Source organism: Solanum verrucosum, unplaced genomic scaffold (assembly GCF_900185275.1).
Source record: "Solanum verrucosum unplaced genomic scaffold, falcon-dt-bn FXZP01000017.1, whole genome shotgun sequence".
NCBI lineage: Eukaryota > Viridiplantae > Streptophyta > Magnoliopsida > Solanales > Solanaceae > Solanum > Solanum verrucosum.
In genome coordinates this window covers 62,995-85,910 of record NW_026020078.1, presented here as the reverse complement: position 1 = coordinate 85,910, position 22,916 = coordinate 62,995, and the positions used below count along the sequence as shown (strand labels likewise).

At 34.3% G+C, this 22,916-nt stretch overlaps 1 protein-coding gene and 2 pseudogenes across 1 annotated transcript; 1 reads left to right on the top strand and 2 right to left on the bottom strand.

Moving 5' to 3' along the window:
• Positions 1 to 5,692: 5,692 nt before the first annotated feature.
• On the bottom strand, positions 5,693 to 6,536 carry LOC125824221 (uncharacterized; annotated as a pseudogene).
• Positions 6,537 to 9,986: 3,450 nt separating this feature from the next.
• Positions 9,987 to 11,215, top strand: LOC125824212 (putative F-box/LRR-repeat protein 19). The gene is made up of 2 exons (XM_049503567.1): positions 9,987 to 10,505; positions 10,586 to 11,215. The coding sequence occupies exons 1-2, from the start codon at positions 10,099 to 10,101 to the stop codon at positions 10,995 to 10,997; spliced, it is 819 nt and encodes a 272-aa protein (XP_049359524.1). The 5' UTR covers positions 9,987 to 10,098; the 3' UTR covers positions 10,998 to 11,215.
• Positions 11,216 to 13,341: 2,126 nt separating this feature from the next.
• LOC125824210 (uncharacterized) lies at positions 13,342 to 18,857 on the bottom strand (annotated as a pseudogene).
• Positions 18,858 to 22,916: the final 4,059 nt, after the last annotated feature.

Sequence of the window (22,916 nt, the reverse complement as noted above, 5' to 3'; positions counted from 1 at the left end):
AGTCGCCGAGTGCTTTTGGCGACCTCATGCTTCTCGCCGAAAGTTACAGACTTCAACTACTCACTTAGCAAGAAATTAAAAGAGAGATGGGGGCACTAGGCGAACCGTCGAGTGGTTTGGCAAGCTCGACCCAACTTGCCAAATGACCCAACGTGCCTACCTTCAACCCACTTTCTCGAATTCAACCCCGCAACCCCTAAAAATAAAATTAAAGCATGCACTAGTTCAATTAAGCTCAAACCCATCACACCCAAACACGACCCCTCAAATTTTAATCCAGTTTAAGGCATACAATTACGAGATTTTAACAATCACAACTACTTGAGCAAGATTATCAAATTAAATCATGCATGTAAACAATCTACTCCTATTAGGTAGGATCAGCACACTCTAACAAGATCAGGCTATTGCAAATGAGTATAATGTTTGATAAAATAAACTCAGGGTTTAGAAAACCAACCTTTTTTTTTTTTTCTGATAAAGAGAAGATTGAAACGCTAGGCGGAAATGTAATGCAACTCCGAGCACAAGTCAACACTAAAAATACTCTAAAAATGTGAAAATATAGGAACTGGCGTGCGGGTTTGAGTTTGGGAAGATAAAAAGTGAGGGAAAGTGAATGAGTTTGAAATTTTTAAACCTTTAACCTGCAAAACCGTCCAGTTTTTTCCCATTCAGCGACGTTAGTCAAGCTCGCCTATCCTCTCGACGATTCGCCGATAGTTCATTTACCTCGCCGAATTTTACAGAACCTCCAGTTAGTGTGGAGGTCTCAACGACGGTCTCCGTTAAGATCGCCGACCATGTCGGTGATTCGCCAATAATTTCCTAGGCTCGCCGAGTTTTATAGACTCCAATTTGAAGATATCTTGAGTCAAACGATGGATTAGGTCGGGCTCGCCGACCCCTTCGGTGACTCACCGACTGGACGTATAGCTCGCCACCCTGCACTTTTTCAAACACTTTTCACAATTCAACTTGTACAAACAACACACCATTATTTTACCACAACACAAATAAAAGCAATAAAAAGGGTTTTGGGTTTCCTTCCAATCATCGCCTTAGTTAACGTCGAGGCACGACGCAAGTCCACCTTCAAATCTCATTCTTGGGGTTAGCCATAGTATCACTAGGAAAACTTCCCTGCTGTCTCAGATTGAGATTAGACGATAAATGACCCATTTGGGTCTCCAACTGCTTTATCGACATTGAATAGGATGTGACAGTCTGGCTAAGGGTGGACACATCTTCTTTCATTTCTTTCAAAATTTTGTCTGACCTTTCAACTTTGTTGAGGATACGAGAGAGCATATCCTCAGACCTACCACCTTCCGAATCCTTCGGCTTTTGGCGCTCATGGGGAGGTACATACCTGTCCTTCTCCCCATCTTTCCAGTTAGAATTTCGGCCCCTCCATTCTCTGTCGCGATCCTTCCAACCATCCTCTCAAGCCCAACCTTGGTTACCACCCTGCCTTGGGTAGTTTGAACAATAACCATCGCCTTGGTTGGCTAGAAAATTTACCTCCTCATTATACAAGGTTTTAAACTTCGTCTCCTCAGGATTTGCACACCCGATACCCACAACATTGACACCCCGAGCACCAGCTCCCATGACATTTTTGGATAAAATGTCAAGTTGTGTCATGATCTTAGCCATGTTTTGGTCCCTCTCCTAATCTTTTTCCATCTTCTCATTGGTTAATTTGAATGTAAGAGGGGAGACTTAATCTTTATGGGTGTACCAAGCCCGATTTATCGTGGTCATGCCATCCAATTGCTGAGCTGCTATCACATAAGGCTGTTGCATCAATCCTCCTAGAGAAAGTTGGTCAGCAACGCCCTTGTTCACCGAGTTTAGGCTCCGATAGAAATATTGCAGCAATACGTTGTCAGGCAAGCCATGAGTTGGGCATTGGAGCACCAACTTATTGAATCGCAGCCAAGTCTCATGAATTGGCTCGCCATCCAAACGCTTAAAGCTTTGGATACTGTCCCGAAGAGTCATCATCTTCGAGGGAGGGAAAAATCACACATTAAATGCGGTGACCAACTCCTCCCACGAAGTGATTGAGTCGTGTGGCAATTCAGCTAGCCACTTGCATACTTCTCCCATCAAAGAGAATAGGAACAATCGTAGATGAACCGACTCTTGGGATATATTTTTGAAAGAGAATGGTTCGCACACATCTACAAAATTTCGAATGTGCTCATGAGGGTCTTCATAGGCCAAACCACTGAAAGCCCCTTTAGTTGCAAGAGTTGCAATATGGTACTCGTGATGTGAAATACAACATTCCCTTCAGCCGGAGGCAAGTGAATGGCACCAATACCGCCCATGAGATGAGGGTCATTAACATGAGGCTCATTTACATCCTTAAGGTTTCCGATGTCGTCTTAATGGCCTACTTGGCTGCCATTGCTGCCGTTCACTCTCATACTTCCTGAAATATTCACACAAACAAACAAAATAAAACTAAAAATTAAGTAAACTACGACTAATAAGAACGAAAATCCTACTTAACTACAAATTCTCCAATAACACCACTCCCCGACAACGGTGCCATTTTGATGTTCAACATAATCAACTAACACTATTTCGGTTCAAGTGCCAAACGATCGCGTGTAGTGATATAACCCAACCAAGGGTTGGGATAATTCCCACAGGGAGTGGTTTTGAGAATTAGTAGAAAAATAAAATCAAGTTCTAATAGGTCATAGATATAAATATTAACGAATAAAAACATACTAAATCTAAGGAGTAACGCAAGTGTCAATTATCAATGGGGGTTTGTATTAATTAACAACTAAAAAAAGAGTAAAAATATAAGAAAACGAGATATGGAGACGAGATTCTTGGGATGTGATAGGAATACGGGTTAAACTATACTATCGGGTACATGCTTTTGATAGTAAATTGTTGAACATTTGTGACTAGGCTAGACTATAGTGGGGTAAATTCCCTCTCGAGCAACTTACCCCAAACCAACTCGATTTCTCTCGAACATCGAGTTGCCGCATTAAGCACAGCCTCTGCCTTAGCCCATCACTCTCTCGAGCTGAATGTGTGGGAGAAGGAATAGGATTCACTCCCTCGAGCTGAACCCATGTCAACCCAATACCACCGGCTATCAATTTAGTAGTCTTAGTTTTACGACCTCTCTCTCGAGCAAGCCAAAAACACTAAGATGAAATCATATTTGCAACTACAATCCCATTAAGTTCATACACAACTACTAAACGAAATCACATTTAAACAACAAATAAACCATCAACAAGCAAGAACCAACACATAATTTAACCCATATTCACAAAATCACACCCCAAGAATTGGGATTTTAGCTAGACATGTAAAAGAGATAAAAATTTATACCAATATCAGTTTCCATCAACTGGGTATGAAGAATTAAGTCTTAAAACACATCAAGAGTGAATAATCTTCGAGACCCACATCCAATTTCTTGGAGTTGAAACCCTTTGAATCTTCAAGGTCTTAGAAGAAAGTCTCCAAAACCGTCTAAAACTTAAAACTCTCCAAAAAATGTAAAAAGTTCGAATAATAGAAGTGATATGATATTAGAAATTTAAACTAGTATTTATAGTGTTTGAAAATTTGTGTTGTGGAGGACCATTCGGCGTAGTTAGTCGGGATTGCCGATATGCTCGACGATCTGCCTTTTGGTCGATTTCATCGCCTTCCTACTTTAGCCTTCAGCCTCTTCGCGCTTTGAGTCGTTGGGCGATATGGTACTGCTTCGTGAAACTAATCGGTGATGCGCCGACTGCTCCATTTTATCGCCAACTTGACATTTTCCTTCATGGCTCAGCACACTGGAACAAAAGGCGGTCTCCAGGCCCATCGATGACTTGCCAACTAGGCTCAGCGATCTTCAGGCCTTCATTTCTTCGTTCTTTTCAGCCGTCTTGTTCCTTCTTGCCAAGTAGTGTCTCAAACTCGAAATACCTGAAACTTAAGGATTTTCATCAAATATTGAGACAAAATATGCATTTGAGGACACTAATTCTATAAAAATATTTCCTTAAATGAGTCCAATTTGTGGAATCATCAAACAACACATCCAGTTTTATCATTGCAGATTGCAATTTCAATAATTTGATTCACAACATCTGGGATGCTTATTATAACTTTGAAAGTAATATCAATAAGGACAGTACGAAGGAGTCGATTCTTGAGTACATTAATGGATACAAAATGCGTGTTGTTGCACCCTGGCACACAATTGATAACATTCTCATTCCTGTTAAAGTCAAGGAGATCTTTCATTGGATTTTGATCGTTGTGTCCTTTAATGATAGATGTATACAAATTTATGATTCTCTAAGTGGTGGTGCACTACATGATTCAAAAGTTGAAAATGAGATCAAGAAATATGCACAACTTATTCCCATGTATCTATCTAAGTCTGGTTTTTATGGGAAGAAAGACATTGACATATCTTCACACCCGAAATACAAGTCCCCACTCTGAGTTTGACTCGTTTGAAATGATTTATGTCAAGGATATACCACAACAAACTGAAGGAAGCCTGTAAGTTTTATTATGGTTATTTTTATTTCTATTGTTATTGTTAATTTTATACTGACCATAAAATTTGATATGTTTTATTTTCAACGATTGTGGACTATATGTTGTTGCTTATGCAGACCATATCAGTAATGGAAATAGGGTTTCAAATTCCTTCGATTCAGAGTTCACACGTATTCAATATGCTGCATTATTGTGGAATTATGGAATGCAAAAGATCCAAGCCGATGCAACTAGTGACAACGAGGCACCAGAAAGACCAATCAGGATTCACAGGGATTGCGATAGCAGTGAAAGGATCACAATTACTTAGAACAGTAGTACTAAATTTTTGTTTTCTTTTGTATATGCAAATGACATGCATAATAACCTTGAATGTTTTGAACTTCCCAGTTTTTTTATTGTAATACACTTGTTTGATCATTTAAGTCTTTTACTTCTTTGTTTTTTTTGTTAATTTCATTATATATGCAGTTTAACACTTTAATAATTGTACAAACCAACTTATACAATGTATATTTATATATTAACTGTATAAATCTAGGAGTACGTTTTATGTTGAGTGTATATATATATATACATTGTTAGGCTTATACAATCGGTCATAAAGTATAAATATACAAACCACTTAAATAACAACGTATAGTTATACATTAACTGTATAAATCTAGCCAGCTTATACAATCGTTCATAAAGTATAAATATACAAATCACTTAAATAACAATGTATATTTATACATTAACTGTATAAATCTAGCCAACTTATACAATCGTTCATAAAGTATAAATATAGAGTGTACATATACATTTTCTGTTCAAAAAGAGGAAAATATTTCAATATAACAAATACACATATAATTATTTGTACTAGCATAAATACAAAGAGAATAATATGTTCAATATAACTTATACATATATAATTTCTGTATATGATGGACCATATATACGACAACGATAACTCATACTATATACAAGAGCATGAATACAAAAAAAAAGAACAAAAATGCTCACTGTTAATAGGACATAACAAATTTATTCCATCATCACCATTCCAACTCATATAGTTTTAAACACAAAATCAGTTGCGAATAACATTGAAGTATCTATAAAAATCAATATTACACTCCAATATAATCGAAAGAGCTCATTAAACTTCTTGATGCATGTTTCTACATGACCGCCTATTGTGACCTGCAACTCCACATGTACTACATGTATGCTTCCCTTTGAGACCAAGCAATTCACGTGTTGTTTTTAGACGAGGTTTCTTTTTTGGCCTTTATAGAAGTCTTTTGAATTTTGGAGGCCGAACTTTATCATACATTATGTATTCAGGTATCACCCATTCTGCTACATCAGGCAATGGATAAATCGGTATCTCATAAATCTTCAAAACTGTCATTGGTTTATACAAATCCGAGCAATATTCATCAGCTACTAGACTTTTTTGCTTCAGCACCGCCCAAGCATGTTCACATGGTATTTTTTCGTATTGAAACTTTCCACAACTGCATGTTTTGTTCTTTAAACAGACCACAAAACTCCTACCATCATCAACCACATTGTGTATATATTCAGTCGACGGCACAACCTGTTTCATACAAACAGATTTATGTATATGTATAAGTTTATGCAATTGTATATGTATTAATTCTAACTGTGTGCATAACTGTCTTTATACAATTTTAAAGCAATTAATTACCGATTAATCAATATTAGATATACATAAAACATATCCCCATTCGTGTGCTCATTGCTTCATTTTCAACCAGTATATTCTGAAGTTTTCCAATCAACGGAGTAAATGTGCATGCTGCCTTGTGTTTGTTGTCATGATTCCATCTCCCAAACATCAGTCTAACCTCTTCCAGAAAATTAAAAAATGGTAATTCCCTCGCAAACACTAGTGCAGTACTTATACTCTCTACAATATTAGACGTTATAGCCCATCCCCCGATGAGTTTCTGCATGACACCTAGACCACTTATCATATCCAGTCAACTCCAAATATTCTTTAACACCTACATCAACCTTGTCTACGGTATTCGGTAGCCTATCAAACTCAAGTTTATATCACGTCTTTGTCATTGTATAAAATACAGGACATAGCTCCTTGGAGGACTTTCTAAATTTCTTTTCAACATTACCCCACAAATGCCACATACAAGTATAATGCGGCACATTATTATACACTCTTGTCACTGCCTTTATAATGATCTCATTTCTATCAGAGATAACACACGTATTACTCCTTTCCCCATAAGCCTCCCTCAGTTGTACAAAGAACCAAGTCCAAGCAGTGTCATTTTCCAAATCAATGATACCATAGGACAGTGGGAAATTATGTCCTACATTTTATTTATATACAAATTAACATAAAATCAAAAATATACATTCAAAAACACACTGAAACATACCTGCTCCATCCATTGTACTTGCAACCACAAACGTCCCATTATACAGTCCTCTTAGGTGACTTCCATCAACAACAATTACAGACCTGCAATGGTCAAAGCCTTGTATGAAACTATTCAATGCAACAAAAAGATATAAGAACTCATTTTTGTTGATTTTCTTCAGACGTATATGTGAGCCTGGATATGTAATATCCATCATATACAAGTATGCAGGAAGTTTGCTGTAAGATGCAGAAGTGGTGCCCCTCAAGGAAATCAAAGCCTTCTCTCTTTAGCCCTCCAAGCCAACGAGTAATTAATATCAACTCTAAGATATATTTTCACATCACTTCGAATATAAGAAGGTGTATATTTTCTCTTGTGATCAACAAGCTTAGACTTGACAATTCCACCAATCAGCATGCTTGTTGCATGTTTTTATGAATATACTTTATCATTCAAAGGACAAACAACTATGATTTGTATTAAATGCTCGGATCCTAAACATTCCATACTTGTTGATATTTGATGCTTTCAATAACCACTCACATTCATTAGAAATACATTTCAGCGTATAACTACATCAGATAATAGAGCATAAACACATCAATATACGAATAATTAAAGCAAAATATACAGTTATGTATTTGTATGTACAAACTATTTACCTGATTGCATTTGACCTCACTGTCTTATATTGAAATCTCTTTTCAATTGCATATCTTTCCATCACAGATTTCAAAGTGGCTTTGTCCTTATACACTTGGTCAACCTCCATGTACTTATTACATGGATCTGAAATGACTCCATTGTAGCTCCCTGACCCCAAAACACAAAGCGACTCTATTAATTCACCAATTGTCATCTGCCTAGTCTCAAATTCAGCAATACCATCTATACAAACAGATCTAACCATACCCTTCTCCTGATTTGAACTTTCACACAGTTCAGTGGTATTATTACTATTATCCAATATGCTTATAAAAAATGGATACTTGTTGAAGTCATTTGCAGCCTTTTTAAGCATTATATACACTCTAACACCCATGTCGTTGTGAATCAACATTGGTGTGTTGCTCTCTTCAACCTTATACTCAATTTTCAGCTTAATCACATTCATATCAACCCCGAGTTGCATTGCAATAACATTATACAACTCCTTATACGATGAACTTTCTTTAGAAATCACCCCCTCAATTGTATAATCAACGTAACAATTGTCACTGTCCCATCTACCAGAATGCATAATCAACACAACTAATGAAGCCATTTTTAGAATTTCTGTATAAAAAATCAAAAATATATATACATACACATTTATATGATTGAGAATTGCAACAACAAAAATAACATATACTTATACAAATTATAGCGAATTCAATTTTTTAGTTATATACATATTCCCAAAATATACACTTATATAAACGATTATATACACAAATTAAAGCTCTATACAAATATACAATTGACAAACCTAAAATAATTGACATATACATATACCTATTATATATAAATATACAGAATCAAATATCCAAAATAAGGAAAAACCTGCACTGTATAAATATACAAATTCGAATAAACTAGAGCAAATTCAGTTTTTTCATATTCTTATACAACTCACAACAACACTAATAGGTATATGTATATAACTTATAGCGAATTCAATTTTTCATTTATATACATATTATCAATATACACTTATATAAACGATTATATACACAAATTAAAGCTTTATACAAATATACAATTTACAAAATTATATAAAAATATACAAAATCATATATCCAAAATAATGATGAAGTTGCACTGTATAATTAAATATACAAATTCGAAACAAATAGTCAACAATTTCATATACGAATTATACATCTTACTGAATCATGTCAAAACACCTATACGTATAATTTCTTATCAAATCATAATACAATTTCATCTTCATTCATAGTTTTGACACCAAATATACAAATCCGAACAAAAATATTACTGTGAAAAAAGCTAATCTCCGATAAAAAAATTCAAAATAATCAACAATTTCATCCAGAATTCAAATTAACTATACAAATCATAAGTGTTAAACTCTATTATGAACAAAATATTCACTTCTGAATCTACATTCAATTGAAATTGATGAAAGTTTAAAAGGAAATCTGATTTTGAATACACGTTGAACACCAATTTCGACCAGAAAAAACAAAATTAGAATAGTTTTTCATCATGAAATTACCTCCTGTTGTTATCTCTAAAATCAATATGATCTCGATTGTTTGTATAGTACCGTCAACAGCTTGATCGATTTTCTAAATTGAGTTACAATGGAGTTCTTACTGTTGAAGAAGACATAGAAGGAAGGAAATTCGATTGAAACATAATGTGCGTGACTTCAACGATTTTTCCTTTTTTTCTAACCGAAATTACCACCTTTTTGTTTAATTTTTTTGAAAAATCAAAATGTATATTAAAATGAAGGAATACCGAGATATACAAAAAGACAGCTTCATAGCAAACACAAAACTTGCTATGGAGTGCAATTATATAAACTATAGCCATAACATATAATTATGAATTTTATAGTTGCTATACATAAAATTCTCTTATTAATACTCTATTTTATTTTTATGTTTTAATTAATTTTTATTTGGCCCACAGGCCGATCCTATCCATATTTCTCAAGCCCCACAAATCGGCAGAATTATTCAAACCGGGCTAAAAAATCCTTTACTTAAATGAATTCCAAAAATTATAACTTAGCCCTATCAAATTACGGATTAGATCAGGCCGGCCCAACAGGCCTAACCCATATTAACGGCTCTAATGAAAAGTGAAGATATGGGCTCCACTCTCCAGCTTGAGCACCCACCCTCGGTTTTTTTTTGACGAGAGGTTGTTGCTTGAATGGTAAGCATCCCTCACTTTCAACCTGAAGGTTACGAGTTCGAGTCACCAAGAGAGCAAAAACCTGAAGGTTACGAGTTCGAGTCACTAAGAGAGCAAAAATGGGTGGGAACCCTAAGGAGGGTTAAAAAAAAAACAAGCTAGTTTTTCTCCAAGCGTCTCATTAATAAAAAGGGCTGGTGGAGTGAGAGGAGAAAATAGAGTGGCGGAGTGAGTGTTCCACTCCCCTCTTATGCTTTAATTCACCATCTCCTCACCGAATCTTATGATGCAGCGGCAGCAAAGGCTAAGGCAAAGTCGGAGCCCGGCATGGGATAATCTACCCAACACAGCTCTTGTTATTATATTCTCCAAATCCTCCCTCAAAGATCGTATATACAACCTCCCTTTGGTATGCAAATCCTGGGCTAATACCTCTCATCACCCTCACTGTTGGGTCTCTTTTACTGTCGCTCCTCATGTTGATGCCTTTGTAAAATCTTCACCAGCTTTTCTAGACCCTTTTGATGGTAGACGCAACACCGATCCCCAAATTGGCATTCATGCCTTTCAGTCTCTTATCAGTAAAGCTGCTGGCGGATCCGCCTTGACCTCTCTCTATTTTTACCCTTTCCTCACTTCTCTTGATGGCTCTTCCAATGACGATGCCCTTCTTAAACTCATCACTACATCGTAAGCGCTCTCTCTCTCTCTCCATTTTACAATTATTGCTGAATTTCCTCAATTAATGTTGTGTTGTTATTTTTCCATAGCTGCCCCAATTTGAAAAACCTATCATTTCATGGATCCTTCAATGCCTCTGAAGAAGTTTTATTTCAAGTAGTACGGAGCTGTCCAAATATGGAGCTTGTGGACTTTTCTGATTCACCATACTTTATCCCTGCGATTTTACAAGAGATGGAGATTCACTGTCCTAATATTAGAGGCATTAGACGAAACGGATTTGTGCAACCTTTTCTCTCATCAACCCTCATAAAATGCTTCCCAGGTTTGAAGCTTCTAAACCTTTCTGATTCAAGCATTGGTGACAGAGACTTGCTCACCCTTGTCACTGGTAATTCTAGACTTGAATATTTGGATATTATGCGCTGCCAAAGCTTGATGCTCTACATGCACATAATTAAGGGAGCTCATCGTCGAATTGCTGAAATTCACTATGATTGAGTTTCCAACTCTGCTGGTATCTTGCCTAATTTGGATCCTATTGCTGTTGTACTGCATAATCAGGGTTGAACGTATTTAACAGATTTGTTTTCTGTTGATTAACAAACAAGTTGGTGACCATGTACTATTTACTGTTATTTGCTAAATAGATTGTTAACTTGTAGCTTAAACATTTTGCATTAGGAAGCATGAATGTGAGGAACTGGTTAGGAGTTGAACATGCTGGCTATAGTATTTTATTTCAATTCCATCCCCAAGTGTTAGCATTCAAACATGTAGACTTGAAAGTTGGCAGAAGCCTATTTTGTGAAAGGCAATTGCCTCGTCACCAATGGTGAGAGGCGAGGCGTGGCGACCCTTCATCGCCTTTAGCTTTGTGGCGAGGCGATATTCAAAAGGCGACGCCATGGAGAGAAGGTCGAGGCAAGAAAGCCGTCGACTTTTGTATTTTCTTAAAAAAAACAACCAATCTAGGATTTTAAAAGGTAATTTTAGGGGTTTCTTGTCAAATTTGCTCAGTTACACTTTTAGACTTAAAAAGGTAATTTTAGGGGTTTCTTTTCAAATTTGCACAGTTACACTCTTAGATTGCGACTGCAATTCCAACCAGTTGACTCGACTAGACTTCTCCGGCAATCAGCCAAACTTTTCTGGCAACTCCAAAGTCCAACCAATTCATATTTCTTCTTTTCTTCTTCAGATTTCTTCGTCCTTTGTTTCTTTTTCCAGCTTCTTCTCCAGACTTCAGTGTTACTACCTCTATTTTTATCTCACTGTTTTGACTTTTGTTCTTTTATTTTTTCTCATTCAAGTTCTAGACTTTTAGTATGTTCTATCTATTTTTAGTTTTTGAATTGAAATATTTACTAATATATTATTGCTATTGAGATTTTGATTATTTACATATGCAATTAAATATTTTAATTTTTTGTATTTATTGGAGCCGCACTTCAAAAAGGTGAGCGCCTCGCCGTTCGCCTTGTGGCGAGGCAGACCCTTGTCGCCTTTTGTCGCGTTTTGCCATCGAAAACATTGCGGCGGGCTAGAATTTTAGACACTGAAACCTGTTGAAGTTTGAGGTTGAAATAAATCATTAGAATATTGAAATTGTCCTGCCAGATTTCGTCTAGCAAGGACAGTAGCCTAACCCTTGTGCTTTGATTTTTTCATCAACAACTGTTGAAGATCATGTTTTACTTTTGCTTTGGTACTTGAAAAGAATGCTAATGACATTCATAAATATAAGTGGACAGTGATAATAGAATGATTTTAACCTTGAACGTTCTGTCTCTTTTGGGATTTTCTTTCTCTTCAATATCCCAGCTTTAGATATTAGTGTTTTTTTTTAGTGTAATGATATCTTGAACCTTCTTAACTGGATTAAATGTTTCTCACTGATAATTTGTATTCAATAGCTCTCTTGCACAAGTTGTTTACGAATAATCAACAGTGATAGTTTTCAGATACTCTCTGGGCCGAGAAATTGTTAGATCGTTTGCTTGTTGACACTTTGTACCTATCTTGTAGAGTCGTCTCACGTTCAATACACCACTGGCCTTCCTTCTCATTTGTTATCTATTCTAATTTAGTTTTGAAACGTGTTTGAATAGTGGCGTCTCTCATCCTCCTTAGGTCAGTTGGAGATAGCAGTTGGTTGTTAAGACATGTTTTCCCTTTGACAGTTGCTACGAGTCTCAACCATGCTATTGCTGCTATTAGATGCATTTGGCAGTTCACCGTTAATGCGATTTCATATACAATACGCCAATTTCTATTTCTTTTGCTTTGCCATCGGATGCTACTTGGCTTTCTTTGAATCACCTAGAAGTTGTATACCGTCAGTGCCCGTTTGGATTGGCTTATTTCCAGTGCTAAGCCAAAATAGCTTTTAAGTAGTTTTGAAACGTGGGTAAAGTTAAAAAGTTATAAGCACTTACTTTAAAGCCAAAATATAATAAATTAAGCCAAAAATACAAGTTAGAAATCCTAACTTATGGCTTTTGACTTATAAGTCATAATCCAAACAGGTCCCGAACCTGGCAAACCTCAGCAAACTATATTAGCCTTCACATTAAATGATTATCATTCTCACTTCTGGCAGAATGAATTAGATTATCTTTCATAGTTGGAAACTGGGAAATCTGTTCTCTTTAGCAGTTCAATCTATTCTTATTTGTTGTAAGCCTATTTTACACCATTCATGGTTTCATAAAATAGAGTGCCAGCCAGTGCCAAACAAAAGAAATCTCTCAAACCATAACAGCTAGTAGTAATTTAACTGTTGTAATCAAGACATCGACAATTAATGATTACAATATTCACTAAATTGAAAAGTGTCTCCAGTTACATAACAATTAGACGTTCCGAGTGATCCTGCCAGAAATGGCAAAACTATCAGTCTATGGGATGTTCGTGTAGGCTTCTCATTTTCTGGGTACATCTACTATTGTCTCATCTTTATCCCACCCAAAATTTGTGTCTCAGCTGCTGCCCTTTCAATGTCGTTACCGTCTTGAGGTGAGAGGAATTACCTTTATCATTGCACTGGGAATAACAGCTATCAACTGCATACACGGAAAACACCTGTGTTACAAGTTGAATACACATGAAAACTGATTCTCCTCCGTTTTGATTTGTTTGCCCTATTTTGACATGACAGGAAGTTTAATATATATATATATATATATATATATATATATATATATATATATATATATATAATATTTTATTTTTTTTAATTTTTTTTTAATCTTGTGGTGTAAAATTTAAGACATGTCAAATGTAGCAAAATGTCATCTGGATATCTTAAACACTTTATGTGGAAAGTTTAAATTAAAGAATTGCTAAAAGAGAAAGAGACATTTTCTTTAAATGGATGGAGTAGAAGATTGCATCCAGTTAACTGATCCTCATCAATCAATAATTTCCATAATAAGTTCCATAGATATAATACTTACCCAAGCAAGGCCAATGCACAAGATGCTAAAACCAGGATATCGAAAAGGAGGTTTTTCTGAAAGGAATAAGGCTGCAAAACAAAAAGTTGCAAGTGTTAGCTTTATGGGGATAAAGAAATACTTTGCTATGGCATAAATATCAATTCGACTTACCGGTAAGAGGACTATATATGAAGGGGGAGAGGATGTTGGCTATGGAACTTATGCTTGAAATGCACCCTTGAGCAATTCCCTAGTAGAAGAATGAGAAACATCGTACTTGTCAGAAAGCGCTTTTTTTGCTATTTTAAGTTTGATGCTGGAAGCTTTTTGTATATCAGGCATTAATCAGTCAAATTCGCAGAATAGAGCGACTAGTCACCTGTTCACTAGGCCCAATTTGTTTTGAGACAATGCTTTGAATCTGCAGTTATTAAACATCCATCAATGGTCATAGACTCATAGGAGTAGAGGAATGAAAAAGGAAAATATTGAAAATAAATCTGAGAAAACTCACAGAGGGTTTCACGAGGGAGGTGAAAATAGGCAACAATGCAGCAGTATAAGGAATCTGAAAATCAGGGAGTTAAATGCACTTGAAGCATAAAGACAGATAGAAAATTCAAGCTCAATGTTTTAGAATTTACCCAAATTTTTCGTGCTACACTGTCAATAAGAAGCTGCAGATTTAGGTAAAAATTAGTCGTTTGCCCTCGTCTAAAGAGGAGAGATCAAATCAAATGCTGACATGGTTAGTGTTCCGTATGAGGATTAGTTGGAATAAAAAACTCCTGGAAAAGTACATTTTAAGTGTTCACATACATTTGTAAATCCAGCAATCAGTCCTAAGCATAGCAGAACCTCCTCTCCTATAAGAGGAGCCAACATAGGCATGAGGAGCAACTGCATGATTTGAAAAATTAATATATGAAATATAACCATGAGGAAGAAAATATAAGTTTCTCCGATCCATAGCAAAAAGTACCTGAGAAGTTGCTGAGCAAATGTTGGCTATAAGCATCACATCAGCAAAGTTATCTTTTTAAAAATGAAATCGAGCCTTTAAGAAGTACTGCAGGGAAATATTTAAAGACGCTATCAAGTTAACCATATGGTTGAAAGAAGTAAAATTGGCCTTCCAAAAGCTCCCCTTGCTTCATACTATCATGTATCGATACTCCAGCTTCTCTCAAGATGAACCAGTTTTTGACATGCCAAAATTTTACAGCAAGGACTTATTTTATTCTAAATATGATCGATGGTTAATACGTACTTAGGTTGTCATCAATGAATGCCCAATTAACACTTGAAAAAGGAAAAAAAAAAGTACCTGAAATGGAGCTTGTTCTCCTCCTTCTGCTAGGCTATTCAAGAAAGCAACAGATGCTGCAAGAGAAGAAGTAGGACTGCAACACGACATCAACAATTGTCATCATATCTCTTCTTTTGTTAGAAAATTTGATGATAAAATAGCTCTTGTACCATCTGCTTACCTCTTCCTAAGAAAGCAAATGATATCCTTGAGGGATGGAACTTTCTTGAACACCTTTATATTCTTTGTAGTCTCACAATCCAATTCAGTATCTTCCATTTCATTATTTCTCAAAATTGGCTGGTCCTCAATAGAATACTCTTTAACGTGAGTTGTATCCTCCAGAAAAATTTGCATGTATACAGCAGCAATTGTTGATGCAATTGTTGCTACCTTCATCAATAAAGAAGATCATAAATAGAACAAAACTAGATCAGTCAAAAGCTAAAATTCAGAGAAGAACCAGAAATATCTGAGAAGTAGAGAGGAAGTGATCAGCTAAGGTTCCACAGACAAATGCAGCAGATCCAACACCAGCCAAAATTCCGATTGCGGAGGCACGCTTTGCCTGTGACATATGATCTGCCTGAAAACACAGAGGTTGAAACAAAATGTTATTAATAATTGCATTGTTTTTAGTACTATATATTGTTTATGTGGATAAAGTATACGAATATAGGGTGTAAATAGATTATGAGGCAAAGTGATGTAAAAAGAGAATGTATTGGAGAACAATAATTACCACAAAAGCAAGGGCCACACACTGAATACCACCATCACATATCATGCCAGTGAGTGTCCTCAACACATAGTAGACATAGTAAAATTTCTTGGTCCTCCTATATGCCAATATGATTGTCAAATGTGACTTCCATCAGTTAGTACTTCTTTTTTCTTTAAAATGAGAGGAGTATTGAAAACAATCCTAAACTTGTTTCTGAACTATTGTCAGCCTTAAAAATACCAATTTACTAGACTAATTGAGCTTAAATACACCACTGATCTTGCCACGTGGCTGAAATACACCCCTAAATTCTCGCCAAGTTTATGGATATTTTTAACACTCCTCTCAGCTTTTTATCAAGAATCTCACGCTCTTACAAGAGTTTGAGATCACTTGCTATGTCGTGTAGTAGATCGGGAGTGTATTTAAGTTCAGTTAATAAAATAAAGAAGTGTTTTTTGGATTGTCAATAATTCGAGAACAAAACTAACAATTCACACCAAATTCAGAGATGTTTTCAATACTTCTCTCAAACAAATATTAAACAAGTTGGATGATGTAAGAACCTGGGGGAATGATGGAGAGAGTGACTGGGACAGTGAGCAAAGGTTTCCAATACACGTCAGACAAATTCCCAATAATTGGCATCATTACCACTAAACCAATTCCAATTGTCTACATGCGTCATCACAAAATTCAATTGAAAAACTACCATATCAGTTAACAATTAGTTATTATGATTAATTGCAATAAGCACTGCAAACACTTCCTCTTTTATATTATGAAAATTCTACCAAAATATATTTTTAACTAAGTATATTAAATATAATTATTAAAAAATAAATTAAAATTAGAAGTATCTTTTACATATTGATTTTTATCAAATTCAAAAAAGAAAAAACTTCGTGTTGAAAGTTTTTACTGTGCTTTGACTAAAAAGAGAACAAACATTTATTGAAATTAACTTCGAAAAAAATTATGTGTGTATTTATCTTGAGAAACTCGAATATAAGTATCATGCACCCATATGGAGATCAGAAGTCCACCTTGGGACGCAAGTTTAAGCCAGTGCACCCTCCCGCCCGACCAAGGGTTGATTTATAACATCGAAATTGCTAGATAGGGAATTCCAACTCAGGGTCGTCTTAACCCCTAGGCTAGATAAGCCATCGTTTGAGCCCCCATACTTTTCAGGACCCATTTTTTTTTTTAAAAAAAAGAGTACTTATACATATATTTTAAAAAATAAAATTATATGTACTTCTAAAATATCTTTTAAGAAAAAGGTAAGAAGTAATTATTCAAAGTGCTTAATTTCCACTTTCCAAAGGGAATTGAATAACATTTGGGAATTATTTTTCTTATGTTGGAAACTTGTACTTCCTTATTTATTTCCTAATAGTTTGATTATTTACCATATGTTCATCTTTATTATTTTCTATTTTATTATTTTTATTTTAAATATTGAACCCTCTCCTAAAAAATTTATTGAGTTACTGTTGCTTACAAGTTACAAAAGAACAAATCTACTTTTTGGTGTCATCTTCAAAATTTCAAGAAGTACAACAATCATTATGTCGAAGGAATGCAACACTATCTCAATCTCTTTATATCAACTTATCAAATTCTTGAGTCATACTTTATTATTTTTCTTGATTATTTGTAATTGTTGATATTCTTAGTTCCTAAGTATATATATATATATATATATATATATATATATATATTCACGTTTTAGTTATTATTAAAATTTATTCAATTTAAATATGTCAACAAGAAAAAAATATTTCAAATTTACAAAAAAAAAGAGAAAAAGAAAAAACTTGAATAATTAAATAAATCTAAAAAAAGAACACTTTCATAGATTTTTAACAAATAATAAATCTTGAATTGAAAAATATGGGGATGTTCTTGAAATAAACAAGTCATTAATAGAGTTGAGTTAGATGATAATAACATCAAAGAAGAAAATCTAGAAGAAGTTGGTGAAAAATGTGGCATAGATCCTAATAATCAAGAATTTCTAAATAATTTAAATCATTGCATCCCAAAAAAATATATGTGACAATTTTTTTTAAATAAAAAAACTAAATAAATAAATATTAGGGCCCTCTCTAAAGTTTAACTTTATGCTCCCAATCTTATTGAGTTTCAACTCATGACCATTCAGTGCAACAAATCTCTCTAAAACTTGTCTGACTCCAAGGCCTAAAAAGATGGTGCATTACAGGGATATTTAGCGAATTCGGCTTCTCTCCATTTTTTCAAAGTTTCTACTTGAATTGATGATACGTGGCATATATACTGCTTAATTTGATTATACTGCTTTACTACTTAATCGCAGTGCTTCGATTAGATTCATTTATCCTCCATTATTTATCTGTTACGATTGATTTGACACACAATTTTTTATTTTATTATTACATCATAAAAAAATGTCACCAAACCTAATGTATGGACACCCTAAAAAAAGAAGACGATATCTAATTAAACTTGGCGAAGAATATGTGTTAGGTAAAACAGTAAAAATAAAGGGCAGAGGGAAATGGCGAGAACACTCATCTTGAGTACAAATCGCTTGTTGAGTGACTTTCTAAGTCAAATTATTCAAAGTTTTACTCTTTATAAGTGAACAACTCAGAAAGTTTAACTATTCAAAGTTGAATGACCATATTATCACTGTTAATAATAGTAATGCATAATAATATGTAAAAAGTACAAACCACTTGTTGAAAACCAGATAGGTAAATGACGAGAGAACACTCATCTTGGGCAGGACAGAATAGCATCATAGTTACATCTGGCATCGCCGGAGTTGCAACAAATATGGCCAACTGCGACATAAAAATCGTCACAAACAAGTGCTTTAACCCTACAAACTTATCCATCAATATATCCTTCTATTACCACTATACTATACTATCATTTCTTATATATCAAATTCTATAGGTATACGTGCTGAAGAATATAGTATAAAATTAAAAATAGGTAGGGCCGTGCAGTGGACACTTGTTCACCACCCACAAGCTCATCATCAATTCTTGTCCCTTCTTTCTTTTCTACTATTCTACATGTTGCAACTATGTCAAATCAATTCTTTCTATTTATTTTAATTTTATATGTATATATATATAAAGTATGTTTTATGCTTGTCTACTTCTACTTCAATAAATTAAGATTCAATTATTTTTAAAAAATAATTTATCCTTATTTTTAAGAAATTATTTCCGCATTTATCCAAGTACTCTCTCCCTAATTATTTGTCCACTTTTAAATTGATACACCTATTAAGAAAACAATAATTGATATAGTGAGTGTTATTTTACTCCTATTAATTATGAAGTGGATGAATTAAAAACTTAAGATTTTCAAGAAGTTCTACATTTTTCAAAGTAATAAATTGAGGGTATAATAAATAAATTTTTTTTGTCCTTTCTTGATTTGTCAAAATGGGAAAGTAATTAGAGACAACTAAAAAAGAAAAAGTGGACAAGTAATTAGGGACAGAGGGAATACTAATTACACGAGTCCTTGTCGGTACAAATTTAATATATATTATTTTCTTTATCTTAATTATATTAAATAGATAGATTTGTGAGAATCAATCAATTACTTCGCAAATATTTACAATTTTTCTTTACCGAAAAATAATAATCAAATTCTTCGTAATTTTGATTGTTATGGTAATGCATAAGTTGAACAACTAAAATAAGTTGGAGTTTACATTCGTTGGTTCGCCCACATAGGATGCCATTAATTATAACCCATTTTGAATCGTAACAGAAAATCTATTTCAGCCCTCAAAAAAATATAAATTGAAATGATTAAATCAAACATGCACATAATCAAAATTTAATTAATTTATTATAAAGTTTAAACTTACCCTAAGTAAACTCGCAATATTCCTATAAACATGTTGATGTAAGAATATTACTATATAAGAAAGGAGAACAAGCACACAAGTCATCATCAACGTGTGTTCTTTTCAAAATTATTATGTAAGCTTGAGGGTTCATTTGTTATTTAACTTTATTTTACAACTTTAGATTTTCAACTTACTGCCGCTCTTTTGATTTTCTGAAATTCTCAGCCAAATTTATCCTTTGCTTACGTCATCTATCTAAGTTCTTATGTGAGAATAAATAATACTTATTATGGGTCCCATCGAACTCTTTTCCTTCAAATTTTGTTTGTTTGTTGTAAAATGGTATTTATTTATATATAATAATTAGGAAGACCTTACATCTAGAGAGGAGACATATCCAACAACTGGGATTCCGTTCTACTAGCTTCAGTAGTAGTAGCTTCTACATTTATTTGGGATTGTTAGCTAGAACATTTAAGTTAGAGTAAAGGGTATATACGCTTCTAGTTTTTGGATGGCAGGGGCAGCAATGTCCCAAAAGTATGAGGAGGGTATTTATATATCATTTATGATAATTCGGGAGTATATTTGTCCTTTGTCCCAACTTAAATTGTTTGATTCTCAAAAAATGAAAAGTGTCAAATAAATTGGGATAGAGGAAATAATTGATTTATATTTGAAAATTTATGTTGATCGATCAAAATTTAAAATCAATTTTGCGTTATGTTTCAAATTTAAAAAATAATTTATAGTTTGTTTTTAAGTTCAATTTTAAGTAACAGTGAATTCAAATATTAATATTATTTGCATATTATAAAGGAAAACCTACATATATGTTTTCTATTAAGAAAATATTTATAATTGATTGAAATAATTTTTTCACTATACACTTGTAATAGATTTATAATACAATTTTAATATATTTTATAAATAACAATGTATTAAACATATGATACAAATTTTGTTTGTGGATATACATTTATCACACACTTTAATATACTTAACTATAGAAAATAAAAAGGTGTGAATTATGGATAATTACTCCTTATAATTTGACATGTGAAAAGTCTTTGTCGTAGTAAATTTATCCGCACTTCGTTAGATTATGAAAGCAGAAATAATAGCTAACACTGAAGTTCCCATAAACTTCAACAAAAAATCTAACAACTAACAATTCGGAAGAATTAACCTAGAACCTGAAAGTCAATGTACCAAAACATCTAACAATGATCCAAGTCTAAACAAGAAAGGATACAACCCCATACTAATGAACTAACTAAAACAAATGTCTAAGTTTGGAAATGGTGGACATAGACGAAAGAAAATCCAATGGCAGCCCGGAAGAATTGGCTTGAATTCGAACAATCGTTGATCTCCTAAGCGAGGTCTGTCAGTAGCCGCTTGAAGATGCCCTGTACTCAACAAAAATAAGAGCAAGTGCAGAATCAGTACACAACCACAGTGTACTAGTAGGATCACGCGGTTATCCCACTAGTGCAACATAAGCAAGTGAAGAAAACATTATAATCACATGCATACATATCAACACATACAATATTATCAACATATACGAACAACGAACAACTTCACATTTTATATCAAATCATTGGTCCTCTCATGGAACCCAAACCCAAACAATTAGCATGTCGGAACGTGGCAACCGATCCCATATTTATGCCGGAACGTGGCAACCGATCTCATTTTTATGCCGGAACGTGGCAACCGATCCATTCAACACACCACAATCACAATCACAAGTATATCATCAATATCATACATTTAAGTCATGATTTCATGGCATTCATCAATTCTCTATCTCATTTACAACAAGTGTGATCAACATTGCAACATTCATAAATATACAAGTATCATAATGAAGCAAGAACAACATACATAACACAATCATAGAATTACAACCATCACCTACCTCGAAACAAGCTTGAAACCCTAAGAAACTTGAACCTTCCCTTTCCGGATTCGTGCCGCTTGTTCTTGGTCTATAAACAATCAAAATAATACGGGAATCAATAAACAATCACTAATTACCCGAATTACTAACAATTCTATGAACCCTAGATCAAACTCATGATCCCAATTATCCAAATTAGGGTTGTTTCCACCATAGAATCTATAAAAAAAACCTCCCCCATCAATATTCACCCATTCTATTACGTTCTACGGATCGAAAAATGGATTCGGGGAGTGAAAAACTTACCTTTAGCCTCAAGAATGGTGAAAAACGAGTAGGAGTCGCCTGGGGTTCGTTCCTTAGCTCTAAAAGTCAAAAAGTGCATAATGAGGTCGTTTAGGGGTTTATTACCGACATTACGTCGGGTCTGGCCCGCCACAACAACTACCACCCCGCCACAGCGGCCCCACCAAAGAGGCAAAAAGCGGCGCTAGGGTGGCATTCTCGAACTAGTGAGCTATTTAAAGAATTCCAAAATTCCCATTCCACAACACACCTCTAAACCATGATGCTTAGTAAATACCCTTTATGCTAAGATCGATTTTGGGAGTTCTACTCGCCCGAATTCAATTTCGTAAAGTCGTACGGATTCTTTAACGAGTTATCTAACTACTCATGTAATGAAAATCATAATTACTTCACCCGATTGTTACCAGATTTCCTTACACCTCAAGGACTCCAATTTCGTCCAAATCTGGACAAGGTTGGGAAAATCCAAATACTACGAAAAAGTTTTTCGGCCCCAAATTTTTCCTTGTTGGCTTTTCTATAATGACGGGAATAGGTCGTTACAAATACATTGTTATCTATAAAATATATTTAAAAATTGTATTATAAATCTACTACAAGTGTCCCAGTGAAAAAAATGTTATTGCAATCAATTATAAAAATTTTCTTAATAGGAAACATCTATGTAAGTTTTCCTTTATAATATGCAAATAATATGAATATTTGAATACATTGTTACTTAAAAATGAACTTAAAAACAAGCTATAAATTATTTTTTAAATTTGAAACATAACGCAAAATTGATTTTAAATTTTGATCGGTCAACATAAATTTTCAAACATAAATCAATTATTCCCTCTGTCCCAATTTATGTGACACTTTTCA

What these genes read in the sequence shown, in the direction of transcription:
- LOC125824212 (XM_049503567.1), top strand. Translation starts at nt 10,099, where the DNA reads ATGATGCAGCGGCAGCAAAGGCTAAGGCAAAGTCGGAGCCCGGCATGG. An exon ending in CTTAAACTCATCACTACATC is followed by an intron (nt 10,506 to 10,585) that starts GTAAGCGCTCTC and finishes ATTTTTCCATAG; the next exon opens with CTGCCCCAATTTGAAAAACC.